At 35.1% G+C, this 15,693-nt stretch overlaps 1 protein-coding gene across 8 annotated transcripts in view; it reads left to right on the top strand.

Moving 5' to 3' along the window:
• Positions 1–15,693, top strand: part of EML4 (EMAP like 4) — a 159,110-nt gene that overhangs the window by 94,341 nt on the left and 49,076 nt on the right. For 6 of the 8 annotated variants that reach the window (XR_014254270.1, XM_082427670.1, XM_082427674.1 and 3 more), the window contains exons 6-9: positions 103–128; positions 329–361; positions 12,883–13,006; positions 14,286–14,435. Coding sequence is in view for 7 of the 8 variants with exons in the window: in XM_082427670.1 (XP_082283796.1) it covers positions 103–128; positions 329–361; positions 12,883–13,006; positions 14,286–14,435 (333 nt within the window). In the remaining variant the exon portion in view is untranslated. The remainder of the gene's footprint in view (positions 1–102; positions 129–328; positions 362–12,882; positions 13,007–14,285; positions 14,436–15,693) is intronic. The other 2 variants (XM_082427673.1, XM_082427671.1) reach the window with 1 other exon arrangement.

Genomic DNA, 15,693 nt, shown 5'->3' with positions numbered 1-15,693 from the left:
GGGGTGTAGCCTAGACATTGAATCTTTTGCAATTTCTTCAGGTGATTATAACGGTCAGCCAAATAAAATTATAAAATAAATGTCTTTGAATTCCTTTTGTAGGCATAAAGATGTCATCATCAACCAAGGTAAGTTAAAAATCCTTTTTAAAAAATGTTTATCATTTCTACGTCAGTTAAATTTTTTCTTTTGATAAGAACATTGACTTACTTTCATTCAGTGTACTTTATTTATTAGCTCACAGTGATAAAAAAGAAGTGTGTTGTTATAGTCATTTAAGAAAAGATCTAATTTTTATTGTAAGATATGTCATTTTTGTCTCAACCAGCAAAAATGTCAACCCGTGAAAAAAACAGCCAAGGTAAGAATAAGCTACACAGTTGGTCGCCTTCTTAGTTAATTTCTTCCTGGATCTCTTATTTGGCTTTTCATTATTTATACTACCCGACTTTCCTCTTAATAAAGGAAATATAGTAATTTGAACTAGTGAATCCAACCACTTTTCTATTTCTCTGAGCTCTGAAGATTGAAGGTCAACAGTAGGAATAAAGATATCATTACAAAGAGGTATAATACCAAGGGGAATTTCCCCCTTTTTTAAAAAAATAAAAGTTGTACTTAGAAAAGCCATTTAAAAGATTGATAAATTTTAACTCAATTTCCTGTCTTGCCAACTTCATTGCAAATAATCACTCATTTCTTGAAGCTAAGACTTAAAATATAATAAGTCTAGCAAATCCATTTCCTCTTAAATTTTTCTTTTATATTAATTGTAATTTCTGGCTACTTGCTGTTGTTGGCTTGTTCTGACCCAAAAAGGAGAGAAGACTTTCTGTAAATGTGTATTTAATTTAATTGCAAAGTAGGTAAGATTTATACATCAGTTTTACATTCTCCTTCAATTGCCTGCAAATTTAATTGAAGCATGCTGTTCTAAATAAAAGCATGTCCTTCCCGTGCATGCTTTTTACAGCTCATTTCTATGTGTCATAGTTATCTTTATTTTCTGGGTTATTTATTATATTAACGATATACAATGTGGTTAAAATTTTTGTTAGAGATTTAACTTGATTTCTGTAGATTTTCACTTTTGATTCTGATAAGAAAAGTATTTGCAGTCTTCTTTGGATCATTTGTTTTTACGTAGAAATTCTCAATAAAGCTGATGATTGCTGCTGTGCTCCTTCAGTTAGGTCTTACTCCCTCTTTTATAATTTATAGTTAAGTATAGATTAAGTAATAGTTGAAATACCTTAAAGACAAATGAAATTTTATTTACAAAGACAATTCTTATTATGTGTCAAAACATTTTAAAAAGAGAGAGATAGTGATATATAGTGGCAAGAGCAGTGAATGGAGAGTCTCTGTTTAGCGTTTGGCTCTACTGTATAACAACCTTGTGACCCAGGCAAAATGGCAACATCTCTGGGTAGTTTTCTAATCTGAGAATATAACTATAAAGCTTACTTCACAAGACTGCTGAAGGATGAAATAATATGTATGAAAGTACTTTAAAAACAGAAAACACTGTACCTATAAAAAGGTGCTCCTATTATTACATGTTTTGCCAAAGAGCTTACATTTTATAAAAATCCTTAGAAAGTAAATGAGAAAAGGGCTACCTTTCTCTTTGTCGTGCTGTGGTATGTCCTTTGGAAGGAAAAGGGATCTAACTTATGATTAGTATATAAGTGAGTGCTCTGTGTTGGTGACAATTTTCAAAACCATTCAAATAGGCAGGTAAGTAAATGTATTTAAAAGGGAAGGGTTTTGCTAGAGAAGCATCACTAAAGTGGGGAAGAAGGATGGAATGAAAAACTGGAAAAGTCAGTTAAATTCTGTTACAAGAATTGTTAACTGAAGAAGATTGTTCCAGATGTTGGAATTTTAAAATGTCAAATGTTGCTTGCATTAAGCCTCATTTTTGGAATTTGAACCTGTTCCTTTGCCATTTTAATCAGCTATATTTATCATTAGAGTGTATCTTGAAGGAAAACTCTGGTGCCTCAGCCTGTTATATAATTCAGGCCTGCCTGTGAGGCAGAGCCTATGGAAAGAAGTAGATGGATTCTAGATGGTTTAGGAGATTACAGGTAGGGTATGAGAGGTAAGGAACAGAGGGAATCTATGAAGGCTAACTTGAAAGTAGGTAAGAGGCATCTACTAAAATAAGGAACATTTGAGGAGGAGTAGATGTGTAGAAAAGAATAGTTTGGTTTTGGACAGTTACACTTGAGTTGTCTATAAATCTTAATTCACTCATAGAGGTGTGTAACAAACAACATAGTGTAGATGTTTAAACATGTGTAATTGAAGTCAAGACTGGTTTCACCATTTACTTAGCTTGTGACCATAAGCAGGTTAATTCACCTTCTTAAGTCTTTGTTTTCTCATCTGTAATTGAGACAATAATAAACCCTCAAAGGGTTATTATAAAAATTAAAGATAATAAAGTGTTTAAACATAGGACCTGGCACATAGCACCAAATAAATTTTAGTTATTAATATAAGTGTGACAGTACTCAACCTTGTACTCAAATACGTGGAGTTAAGATGAAAAGATGACCATTAAATAGGTGATCTTCACTTGATGTAAGTTGTGGATAAATTTAAGTTTGGTATTCATTTTGCATAACATATTTTACAGCACATTTTCTTACACTTTAGGTATTAATCTAAAATATCTGTCATTTTTTTAAAAATCTGTCATTTTTGGACAGTCTTTTTAAAATGTGATTTTATTCTTTAGCTCTTTTTTTTGACAGTGACAAGTGTGACTTGCTCTAAGTCATCTGCTTTGTTTTGGGAAAAAGCCGATTTATATTTGGTACATATAAGTGAGTGGCAGCAGAGAAAACTTTACCTGAAATGACTGTGTCCTTCAGACACAGCAGAGTAGAAGAGCATAAATCTGTGTATTCTGATAAGCACTTAGACAGAAGGAAGGAAATCACGGTTGAACGCAGTGGGAGGTGAAATGAGATGTGTACACAGGACAATCTCCGAGGCTAGATGTGGGGGGAAGGACATGTTACACCATGTCCTATAAAAAGAGGCTCTTACTGAATTAGATCCTTATCTACACTCAAATCCTTGAAACTTAAGCCCCTTTTCATTACTCTTCTCCCTAGTTCTGTTGGATCCTCTCCCATCACAAGAGAAATGTACTAGGTAAATTTTGTAATAAAATGAGTACAGCTCATAAGCTCATCCTTATAATCATTATCTAGTACATTACACTTTTAAAATATGGAAAATAAGTGTCACATGTTCTCATTTCTAGAGCAGAACCTGAATGTCTTCAAATTATTGCATGTTAACTGTCCTTTTCAGGCTCGAGTAATCCTAAATCACTTTTCTCTTGTTACATCTTAAACTCTTTTAATTGTCTGGTCATGTTGAGAACCTGAATGATTCAGGTTCCTACTGGAGAGAAATCTGCTTAATTGAGGAAAAGAGAACTCCTCAGTCACCAAATCACACTTTTACTTCCTCTTATAGAGCTGCCTCACTGCTCTATGATTAAATTCATTCTTGCTTAACTACCAAACCAGTGCAGTAGTAGCTTAACTACAGGTGTATTTAGATAGAAGAACTATTACTGTAACATCTTAGAAAATTGAGAGGTGACTAATTCTTACTAGCTGCCTAGCTATCTGTCCAAAATGGCTTCAGATGAAAAATACTTTAAAAGTCATTTTGAAATACATACTGTCTAAAATCCTTCAGTAGTTTGTTTTAGCCAAACAGTCATTCAAATAATCTAAAAATATACAATATAAACTCATTTACAAAATTGGAGAAAGAAAAAAAACTCTGAATAATCTTGTCATTTTAACAACTATTACAGTTCTGATGTGTTTCTTTATTGTTTCTTTATCAGATACACATTTTTAAAATTTTAAAGATTCATTCAACAAATATTTATTGAGTGTGTTTTGTCAGGACCTGTCCCAGAAACAGGAGTTTCTGTCCCAGAAACAGGGATACAGCAGTTACATTGTCTGAACTCTGTGGAACTTATATTCTACCTGTAAGAAACAGACAGTAAATGCTTAATATGTCAGTAGGTAATACATATTGGGAAAGAATAAGGAGAGTAGACAATTGCTATTTTTTATAGAGTGGTTAGGGGAGACATCTCTGATAAAGTGATAAAGTGACATTTGAGCCACCTGAATGAAGTGAGTGAACAATTTGGGTGTCTGGAGAAAAGAATTTCATGAACAGAGAAAACTGGAAGTACAAAAGCCCTGAGGCAAGAGCTTTCTTGTTGTGTTAGGAGTAGCAAGGAGGTCCTTGATCATAGTGTGCACACAATTTTGTATTTGTTAACCGTTGCGTTTATAAAATATAGATTCATTCTAAGCAGCAGAAGAGTCATTGGACACCTCACTTAGGAAAGGGAAGCAAAGTTGTTTAGTGGAAAGAGCGTAAGAATAATAATAAGCATGAGACCTAGTTAGGGGTGAATCACAGAAGTTTAAAGAATCAGAATCCTACAATGACTAAAATTATGAGTGTTGGTTGGGGAGGAACTAAAAATTTCATTTGCCAAAGGAAATTATGAAAAAAAAAATAAAACATCCTTCATCTGATAATAAATTTTTCCCTATGACTCTTGAGACCTTGGACCTCAGGTTCCTTACATATACTTAGGCTTAGACTAGACGTTGCCAAGAGTCTCTTTAATAACTTTCTGAAAGCTCTTTCTTGCAGCAAATAGAAAATGGAAGGCAGCCCCCATACCTTCACTAACTCATGTTTAATCTACCTTTAAAAAACTTGAATACAGGTGCTTTTGTTTAGTGCCTTGTATTGTTTTCTGACCTGTTGGCTCCAGGCATGTTCTGTCCTAAAACCTGATCACATCTGTGTAAACTAAGCATTGTATCTGAAAGAATAACTAAAATTTACCTGTAAGAATATAGGATAGCAGTCCTACTGAGACTGTCTGTATATTGTGTTACCTACTGAGAGGAAGTATATTGTCCCCTGCTGAGGGGTACAGTTTGAAACAAACCAAAGAAATCAAAAGCCCTTAATTGCACTACAGATAGAATCTTTCCTTGCTGTTTCTGAGATGATATCCAAAACTTTGCAGTTCCAGAATTTGGAAAGAAGGGTGCTAGCTTTAAGTCTATTTTAAATGTGAATAAGCAGGAAGGGCAGGAAACCAAATATTGCACCTCCAAAAAAATACACTCACTTCTAAAATTTACCTATTGGCATATGTTAAGTAGGATATATAATCATTACTTGGATCCCTAGGTCTGGGCTTTGTCCAGGTATTCTCTGTATTTAAAAGGAGACCAAAAAGGGGGAACCTCTTCTCTCTTGGAGATTTTTTTAAGCAGAGATCTGATACCTTGTTGGTAACAGTCTTATAGATTAAAATGTATTTAAATGCTGTCCAATTTTTTTAGTATAAATTATCCCAACTTCTAAGAGTATGTGTTCTTGACATCCTCTTTCCTTATTTTCAGCTGAGAAAAAAGTCCCAAGTGCCCCCTTTGAACATGGAGAATATGACTTTTCATGAGAGTATCCTAGTCTTGTGCATATTTATTTTATTCCAGTTGAAGACTTTTCACCCATACTGAATTTTCACAACTGTAGGCATAAGTTTTTTTTTAAAAAAAATCTAAACTAGGGACTTCTCTGGTGGCGCAGTGGTTAAGAATCCACCTGCCAATGCAGGGGACACGGGTTCAAGCCCTAGTCCGGGAAGATTCCCACATGCCGCGGAGCAACTAAGCCCGTGAGCCACAACTACTGAGCCTGCGAGCCACAAGTACTGAGCCCTCGTGCCACAACTGCTGAAGCCGCACGCCTAGAGCCTGTGCTCCGCAACAAAGAGAAGCCACCCCAGAAGAGTAGTCCTGGCTCGCCGCAACTAGAGAAAGCCCCCGTGCAGCAACGAAGACCCAACACAGCCAAAAATAAATAAATTAATTTTTTAAAAAAATCTAAACTAGAAAATGCAATTAACTAGAAAATCTCCATTCCTTAAGCATGCCAGTTAACTGAGCTCGTATAGTTAGAAATCCGTTCTGTCCAGAAACCGCAGTTAGACTCCACAATGTGTTGCCCACTCTATCAATTGTTTACTGTGTTCCTGAAGCACTTTGAAAAGAATTCTGAAACTTGTGATTAGTGTAGCAGAAAAGAGGTACAAATGATCAGTGACATATACAAAACTGCAAGAAAAGGCATAGTGAATCACATTCCACATTCCTGAGCTATACTCATAGTTGATTCTCCAAGGAACAATTTCACCAAAAATATTCTATTGATTATTTCCTTAAGTAATGCTTTTTAAACTTTTTAAAGATTAAATATTTTAATCTTTCTAAAAATACATGCAAATAATATTTCAAGCACCTATATACTGACCACCCAGATTTATTAGATCTTTACATTTTGCTTTATTTGACTCAGGTTTTTGGGTTTTGGGGGTTTTTTTAATTAACTTTTTTTTTTTTTTTTTTTTTGGCCACGCCATGCGGCACGTGGGATCTTAGCTCCCCGACCAGGGATCGAACCCATGCTCCCTGCATTGAGAGCATGGAGTCTTAACCACTGGACTGCCAGGGAAGTCCCTTTTTTTTTTTTTTTTTTTTTTTAAAGAAATAAAACATTAAAGATGAGGTCTCTCAATACTCTTTAATTAGAATTTCATATATGGGTTTTTATTGTTCTCCTTGGGCCTCTTGATTTTCTTTCTGCTATAGTTAATTGAGAAAGACTTAGAGGGATAAATATTTCGATATCTGAAGTTTCTTTTTTTGATTTCTTATTTTTAAAAAATTAAATCCAACTTGGTGTATTCAGATAAAATGAAGAATTTTTTTCATTTAGTGTTTAAGATAACTTTTCCTGGGGATATAAATGAGTGATTTGAGGGACTTTGTAAAGTACAACCATGTTTTGCTTAGTTCAGAAATGTTTTCAGCAGTATAGCAAATCTTTCAGAAGTTTTATGTGCCTTATATTGTTGGAATAGCCGTATTTCCCATCTTTTACCAAAGAAAGCCTTTTTCACACAGTACAAATAATTAAAATGCTTACACAAACTCCCATGTCTGATATTTTCAAGTAATTTTATGGCAATCACAGTTGTAAAAAAAACCCAAAAAACAAAACAGCAAAGAAAAATCTGATTAAAGGAGGTTTAGATTCAAGAAAGTAATTAACTGCAAATTGGGTTTTTACTGTAATTAGATAAGTGTTGACCAGCAGATACATAAGACTTGGTTATGTCTGTCTTGTAAGCTCCTAAAGGCTAGGTTAACATCTTTTACATCTTCATTGTGTAACCTCACCCCACCCCCATGTAATTAAGAATTCAATAAAATTTACCAGCTAGTAGAACTCTACCTATAGAACAACGAAAATTAAGGTAGCATTTTAGTATTTGGTCAGATTTTTCAGACCTGTGTTCTTGTCCCAGCCAGTAAAACTAACTACATAATATTTGGCAAGCACAATTAGGAATTTTTTTTTTTTTTTTTAGGAATTTTTTAGATGAGCACAATAAGATTAGATTATATATCCTTCTAAATTCATGACTCCCCTTTTTATTTTGGAGTCTACATTTATGATCTATTTTTACAACTAGACCTTTGAAAAGGGGTGAAATTGAGACTTTATTATAGCACAAATCAATTTCTTTGTTCAAAAACCAAAGATCCTTACAGATTACATTGTTTCATTGGAATTTTTAAAAATTATTACTCGAGTGTAACTGGATCATTAACTGGGACTTGAAATATTTTGTTTAAAAATAAATGAGTTTTAAGAAAAGATTTTAACTTTCCTTAAATGGTCTTTGTCACTTTCTATCATAAAATTGTGAACAGTATTTCTAGCATCTTGTTTACCAGCCTGTTCTGTAGCTCTGTGGTTTTGGGGAATAGAACTGGTAGTGTCAGAGAAAAAGCTCAAATTAAGTAAAGATTCTTAAATTTTCTGTTTGTTTGCTGGAATTAGGTAGCATCTCACAGCTAGCTACATTTTAGTTAAATATAAAATTCAAATTCAGTTGTGGGGGGAGCTCTTTAGTTCTAAAGATCGTAAAATATAAAAATGAATTCCTAAAGTGAAAACTTTAGGAGAAAGATGCTTTAAATTGTAAGCATTCTAGAAGTTCAGAAGGCTTTCTACAAGCGGCACCCATTACATAAACAAGTACAAGTCATAGTCCAGACCCTTGAAGCTCTGCTGTTGCCTTTGAAAGGCTTTCTTTAAAATCTCTAGGTGCAGAAACAGAGCAAGCTATTTAAAAGAAAAAAAAAGCACAGGAGGAACCAATCTTGGAGCAGAGTATGCCCAGTACTAATTTTCTTCTACACTCTCCTTGAATTTTTCCTTTTGCTTTCTTATAATCTGTGAAAGATTAATAAATTTTGATAAGCATCTTTTAAACATGTAATGTTAATAACCAGTTATTTATATCAGTATGAATTATTTCAGCAATACTGCTTTTCTCAGAACACCTGAGAATAACTATGCCAAAAAGTTTGGATTAGGGAATATAATGATCATTTTGCAATTTGAAGCACTTTGGAGGATAGGACAGCCCAGGGGAGGTGCTAAAGTAGAAGCACATGAGGAGACTGAAGGGGAAGGACTAAGAGGTGTGCGAGAAGGACATGGAAATACAGTATTTCAAATTTTTGCCTAGCATTCACTCTTCCAAAAGATAATAGAGCAGAAACATCTTCCTCTTCTGTTGTACTCTCTGATTTCCTGTTGTTGGGATCCAGAGCTCAGGCTAATACTATTTGGATTATAAGGAAGCTGTACTGTCAGGTAATTGGACTTATGTGGACTAGCCTAAAGGTATCACCACGGTCTGAACAGTACTGTCCAATAGAAACATAATATATAACACACATATAATTTTAAATGTTGTAGTAGCAACATTTTAAACATAAAAAGACACAGGTAAGATTAAGTTTAGTATATTTAATGCAGTATATCCAGAATATCATTTCAATGTGTGATCAATATAAAAAAACATTAATGAGATGTTTTACTTTTTTTTTCATACTAAATCTTCAAAATCTGTTGTGTATTTTACACTTACAGCATGTCTCAGTTCACACTAGCTGCCTTCTAAGTGTTCTACCAGTGGCTATCATTTTGGATAGTGCAGATCTAGAACATAGTTTAGAATGAAAATATTTCCCAACAGAACACAGTCTAGGAACTCATTTGACCTCTCTGAGCCTTGGTTTCCCCTTCTGTAAAAGTAGCCGTTTGAACTAGGTGACCTCGAAGATTTCTTCCAGTTCCAGCATTATATGTGTCTAGAGAAATGAACTAATAAAATTTATGGTATTTATGGTATCAACAATATCCCACAGAATTTTCCTTCCTTCCTTCCTTCCTTCCTTCCTTCCTTCCTTCCTTCCTTCCTTCCTTCCTTCCTTCCTTCCTTCCTTCCTTCCTTCCTCCCTCCCTCCCTCCCTCCCTCCCTCTCTCTCTTTCTCTCTTTCCACACCACGCAGCTTGTGGGATCTTAGTTCCCCGACCAGGGATTGAACCTGGGCCCCAGCAATGAAAGCACCAAGTCCTAACCACTGGACCGCCAGGGAATTCCCTGAATTTCTTCTTTTATAATTAAGCATTGATCAGATTCAATGAAGAATATTTTATTTGAGCATAAGCTAGTAAGTGGTAGAGCTGAGATTCAAACAAGGTCTGTGTGTATCACAAAGCTTGTGTTCTCTCCACTATACTGTATAGCCTCCCTCTCAGTCCCAGGAATTTTCACAATGTCAAAATAGGAGATAAAATGTTGAGATTAATTCCATTTCAGGAAGCAGCAGCTTCACTATTGAATACAGATAACCCTATAGTGTGTTTACTAATTATTATGAGATAATTTAATCATTTCTTTCTCACATTCCTTTTCTGGACCACCAGACTTTATTAATGTATTAATTAATGTTACTGATCTCAAACTCTTCTTTGACCAGTCCCATGGCCCGTCTCTTCCCCTTGACTTTCATGCTGGTATACAGTGAGGACAGCCAGAAAGTAGCATTTGGGTAAAACAAATTGTTAAGTTGTTCGACTATAAGATCAATAAGCCTGACAGCCTCAAGAAAAGGTTTGCAGTGAGAATTTGACTCAACAGTGATTGAGGAGGAGAGAGGTTCTTCTTCATCTATATATTTTACCTAATTCCCAAGGTAAAGACTCTTCTTAGGTTGCAAACTAGTGAGCTACATGCAGGCCAAAGGTGTGTTTTCACATGGTATTCTCCCTTTTTTTGGCAAAGGAGTAAACGTTTAAAAATTGGGAGATTTCACAGTAAATTATAGATTTTCTGTTTCTCTTGAAAAATGGGAAGATCTAGCAGCACTGGGCTCACATCTTTCCTGAGGATGATTAACTGCTGCCTTCCTGAGATGGGGCCTGGTGTATGCAAGTGCCCGAACCCCAACTGGTCGTCCTGTATTCTCCCACTGCTCTCATTTTGCATTTCCTGCCTGGGCCTGTAGATATTTGAACTTGTGACCCATGTATTATAGTGTACCTGATAGAACCCTCAGAATTCTAACTTATTTGCTGCACTTGCTGTTCTGTGGACAGTCACTTTAAAGCTTATGAAGAGAGATTACAGTGTGTTAAATCATGTATTACAAGCAATTCCTAGACAGTGTTTAGAATGGTCATAAATCCTTCACAAAGGGAAGGGAATAAATATTTGTCAAAGACCTTACACTTTACAGTGTGATATTTACTCAGTCATAATTCTGAATGGTAAGTAGTATTATCATTTTATTTATTAGGAAAATGAAGCCAAAGTCACATAGCTAGGAAGGGGTAAAGCTGGGATTCAGATCCCAATCAGTCTTTTTCTCCAAAGCTCCTGCTTTTTCCTCTGTAATGTGGTGCCTCCCTCTCAGTCTCAGGAATTGTTCCCAGTGTCTAGATTATATTCTCTGCGTCCAGCATGCATACTGCCACTTTTTCGGCAGGAAAAGCATTTTCATTCTAACATGCACTGCCATTTTTATATTAGAAAAGTTCACAGGCGCTAGATACATAGTTCCTTTGCTTATAGTTAGTTGCTTGTGCTGCTTGACAGTTGCTAAAGGAATCAATGCAGTATTCTGAGCTGTCTCTACTAGCAAAGGAGAGGGCTTTCTTTTTCTTTGATGTTATCCCTAACCCATTCCCTTTGCTGGACATATAATCTCTTCTAACTGGCAATAGAAGCATCTATTAAATATTTTATTTTTTCCATTCAGAAAGCATTTATGCTGTACACCTCTGATCAGTGATCTTGGAAGAAATTCCAAAGGACAGGATATTTCCCTTTAAGAATTCATATTCTTTAAAAAAAAAAAAAAAAAAACAACTAGAGGGAAAAGTATGTAACAAATTGACACCTATAAGAAAGTGAACTATACAAAAAATGGCAAGGAGATACAGATAAAGATGATTGCTGAAGGGAAATCGTTACAGCTCATAACTAAATCATTTAGTTATCATCAAAGTCCAGCTATGCTACAACTCATCAGGAAGCAGAGCCCACTCTTAGATTCAGAAGTAATAGAGACATACATCATGTGGTATTAAAACTATGGCGTGGGAGGTCTTAGCCTGTTCTTAGATCAAACCCTGAGGCCGAACACACTATGAGTAATAATAATAAAAATAACTTGAACTTCTAACCCATAACAAGCACAGTTTTAAAATCTGACTCTGAAGAAATATTTACAGACATTCAGCAAATAATTTCTTTCCTTCTTCCATGGTTTGCATTACATAAGCTATTGGATTATCTACTCTTTTCCTTAGTAGCTTAGGTCATTATTAGAGGTCCTAAGGTTGTATCAGCCTCTGGTTGATGATCACATTTTCAGTCTGTTTTTAACATGATTTTCATATAACAGACAAGTTAGCAAGTTCTAGACATTGCCTATGCTTTTGTACTCAGTCCCTTATTTTCTCCTTCCCGCTTAGGTTCTTTTGTAAACATTTCACGACCACCATCAATATTTATTAAACCTGTCTGTATGTAGGTTGGGATGCTGGGGCCAGGGATCCCAACACAGTCTCACACACAGTCTCGTTTGTTCACTTAAGTATTGTTTTCATTTGTAAAAGGTGTACAATAAATTTTGATTTGATTCTGGAGTTGTCTTTTTAACATTTTTAGTTTTAGACTGTTGCACATCTTACAAACAGCTATTGGTTTATATAAATAAAAGATGTTTTTGCTGCTAACTAGAAAACTGTTTCCTTGCACTGTCTTTAAAATGTTAGTGTATTATAATTTAATTGCTTAGACTCAAGGCTGATTGTAGGCATGATTGTGAAGTAGGGGACCGTGGTCCTCTTTCCATCCAGCTCTGGTCACTGCCCTGTGTAGCAGAGTGCTTAGTCTCTCTCCCCGTCCTGACTTATGAGGGTGTCTGACTTCACTCCTCATGGTATATTCAGAGGCCATGTTTTGTATGCCATTAAACGTCAGTAGGTTGATCAGGTAGTGTGGTGGACATGGTTGTTGTCTACTCGGATAATCTCTTTTCAATTGTCAGAGAAACTGCCATCACAAAATTATTTTCTTTTCATTTTTGTACCTCAACTTTCCTGGCCATCTTGTTGAAATGTGTCAACTTATAGATAAATTATATTTTAATTATGAAAATAGTTATTCTTACTTAAGGAAATGACCAATGGTTTTTTTCCTACAATGTTTTGGACTAGGTCTTTATACAAAAGCAATCATGTATAATGAGACTAGAACTCTGAAGTAGCTATTTTTTATCTGTTTTTGTTGTATCCCATTAATAATACACTTTTCTATGAATATTCAGCAAATACATCTGTCTTAATTTTTTTCTTGTGTCTTAACAGAAGGAGAATATGTTAAAATGTTTATGCGAGGTCGACCAATTACAATGTTCATTCCTTCTGATGTTGACAACTATGATGACATCAGAACAGAGCTGCCTCCTGAGAAGCTCAAACTGGAGTGGGTGTATCCTTTTCTATTGTGACAGCAAATTTGTTTGCTTTGTCTTTAGTTTAAGAAAAATTAGTTTACTTGACCTCTATCAAAATTGTCTTTATGCCAAAAAAAGTAAATGTAATAAACATAGCAACCACTTGAGAAAGTAAGGAGATGTCATCTCTAATCCTTTCACATATTACATGTATTTTGCTATTCGCAATTTAAAGCCAGCAAAATTAATATTTTCAGATAGGGTAAACAGTATCCTACGAACATCGAGGCAGGTGCTTGTGGTGTGGTAGAAGAGACGTCAGATTAGGATTGGAAGGCTAGTGTTTGAGTCTTGGCTCTGCCACTTATCCCTAATGAACCTTACTTCCTTCACTTATAAAAAGATGTTAATAATCCCTATCTCACAGGTCCATTGTAAGAATTAAGTAAGAAAACATCAGTTAAGCATTTTGTAAGCTGTGAAATAATGTGAATTATTTTATTAAGAGCTCAGATTAGCAAGGTGGATTCTAATTTGAGAATTGACTTCTTCACCACCAGACTTTTTTAAAAAATGAGTATATAAAACAAAGTGCTCCTTATTTCACTTAGAAAGTCTCATTTCTCTTAGACACTCTAAGAAACTCTCAGTGAAGCAGAAGGAGCTAATAGTTTGAACTCTGCTTTCTGCCTTCATTCTCCTACATCCTCCTCCCCGACACCTTGAATCAGTTCCTCCTTTTGGCAGAAATTAGCTTGAGAAAACTCACCAATCCTGTTATTCTGTACAACTTCTTAGTGGACACTCTGCCTGTACCAGACTGTGCCTGGCTATCTCTTATTCATCATTTAGGTCAAGCATAAGTGTCACTTTGTCAGATAGCCCTTCTTCTGATCTCTCTCTTTTTCTCTCTCCATTTAAATTAGATACTCCTTTTATGCTTTCTCCTAGCATCCTGTTATTTTTCTTTCCACAATTTCTAATGATATATTTGGTGTTAATTTTTGTCACCTTGCAAAGCATAACCTCTAGAGACATAGGCCCACATTTGTTTTGTTCAGATGTGTGTGTTCAACTCTGTGCCTGACACATATTAGGAGCACAATATGTATTTGTTTGTTGAATGAGGAAACTAAGATTTAAGCATAATAAAAGTTCTTGGGGTTCCACAAGGGCTGATGGCAGGACATGAGTTTTCTAGTTCCATTCCAGTCCTCTTTTCTTATACCTTCCTGATTCCCTTAAGTATCCATGAAAAAATTGTTTATTTAAACTTTGAAAATTATGTTTATTAAAAACCTTGACTCTTTTAAGATATGGTTATCGAGGAAAGGACTGTCGAGCTAATGTTTACCTTCTTCCTACCGGGGAAATCGTTTATTTCATAGCATCAGTAGTAGTACTATTTAATTATGAGGAGAGAACTCAACGACACTACCTGGGTCATACAGACTGTGTGAAATGGTTGGTATTGTTTACATTTGTTCATTTTTTAATTTCATGCTCTTATTTTTTAAATCTGGATTTTTATTGGAAATGATTTCCTGTGGAAAACTAAGAACTTAAGGATATTATGGGCATTCTGTAGATAATTTCAGAAAGAAAAAAAAGACTTACAGGCCTCCAAAATGGTTGGTGTGACATCCACTGCAATAAAACGTATCATCTATAGATCTCAATTGGGACCTCTTCTTCTTTCCCACATCTTTTATGGTCTTTTTCTTCTGGCCTATAACATCAAATATATGTGGGGCATTCTAGACTTTTACATACTTCTGAGAGTGATTATTGGTTACTAAATATTGCTCAAGGATTTATTTTATGTAGGTAAATTTTGAACTTGATGCTTTTGGGGGGAGAGGGAATCATGGCTGAATAAGGATTAAAGTATCCCATAGGGTGTCAAACTGTAAAAAAGTGAGAACTCCTTTATATGCTTGGCATGTTTTTAAAGTACTCAATTAATTTTACTACTTCTTAGTTAACTTTAATTATCTATTGCTTAAATACATTACTTTCCAACATTTAAAATCTTCTATGTCTGTACTATTCTGGCAACTATATCTTTATCTAGAAAAAAATTATGCTAATATATATTAGACTATTAAAATATTATATAGATTGTTAAACTTTTAGAGATGATTAAAATATTGCCTTTTTCACTAGAAGAATAATATGTGTACAGAATTACTTATTTATTACAACATCATTTGTGATAGGAAAGATTGGAAACAGCCTAAATATCTTTTAGCTGGGGACTAGTAACATTGTGGTGTACCTATAGGTTACCATGCAGCTATAAAGAAAGAATAAGGTTGGATGGACTTAGAGATTATCTTACTGAGTGAAGTAAGTCAGAAAGAGAAAGACAAATACCATATGATATCACTTATATGTGGAATCTAAAATACAACACAAATGAACATATCTACAAAACAGAAACAGACTCACAGACATAGAGAACAGACTTGGGGTTGCCAAGGGGAAGATGGGGTTGGGGAGGAAAGGATTGGGAGTTTGGGATTAGCAGACTCAAGCTATTATATAGAGGATGGATAAACAACAAGGTCCTATTGTATAGCACAGGGAATTATTCAATATCCTGTGATAGGGAGCTTCCCTGGTGGCGCAGTGGTTGAGAATCTGCCTGCCAATGCAGGGGACACGGGTTCGAGCCCTGGTCTGGGAAGATCCCACATGCCGTGGAGCAACTGGGCCCGTG

Source organism: Balaenoptera physalus, assembly GCF_965194825.1.
Source record: "Balaenoptera physalus genome assembly, chromosome: 15".
Classification (NCBI taxonomy): Eukaryota; Metazoa; Chordata; class Mammalia; order Artiodactyla; family Balaenopteridae; genus Balaenoptera; species Balaenoptera physalus.
Note: the sequence above shows the minus strand (reverse complement) of the source record. Positions and strands in the feature narration are given on the sequence as shown.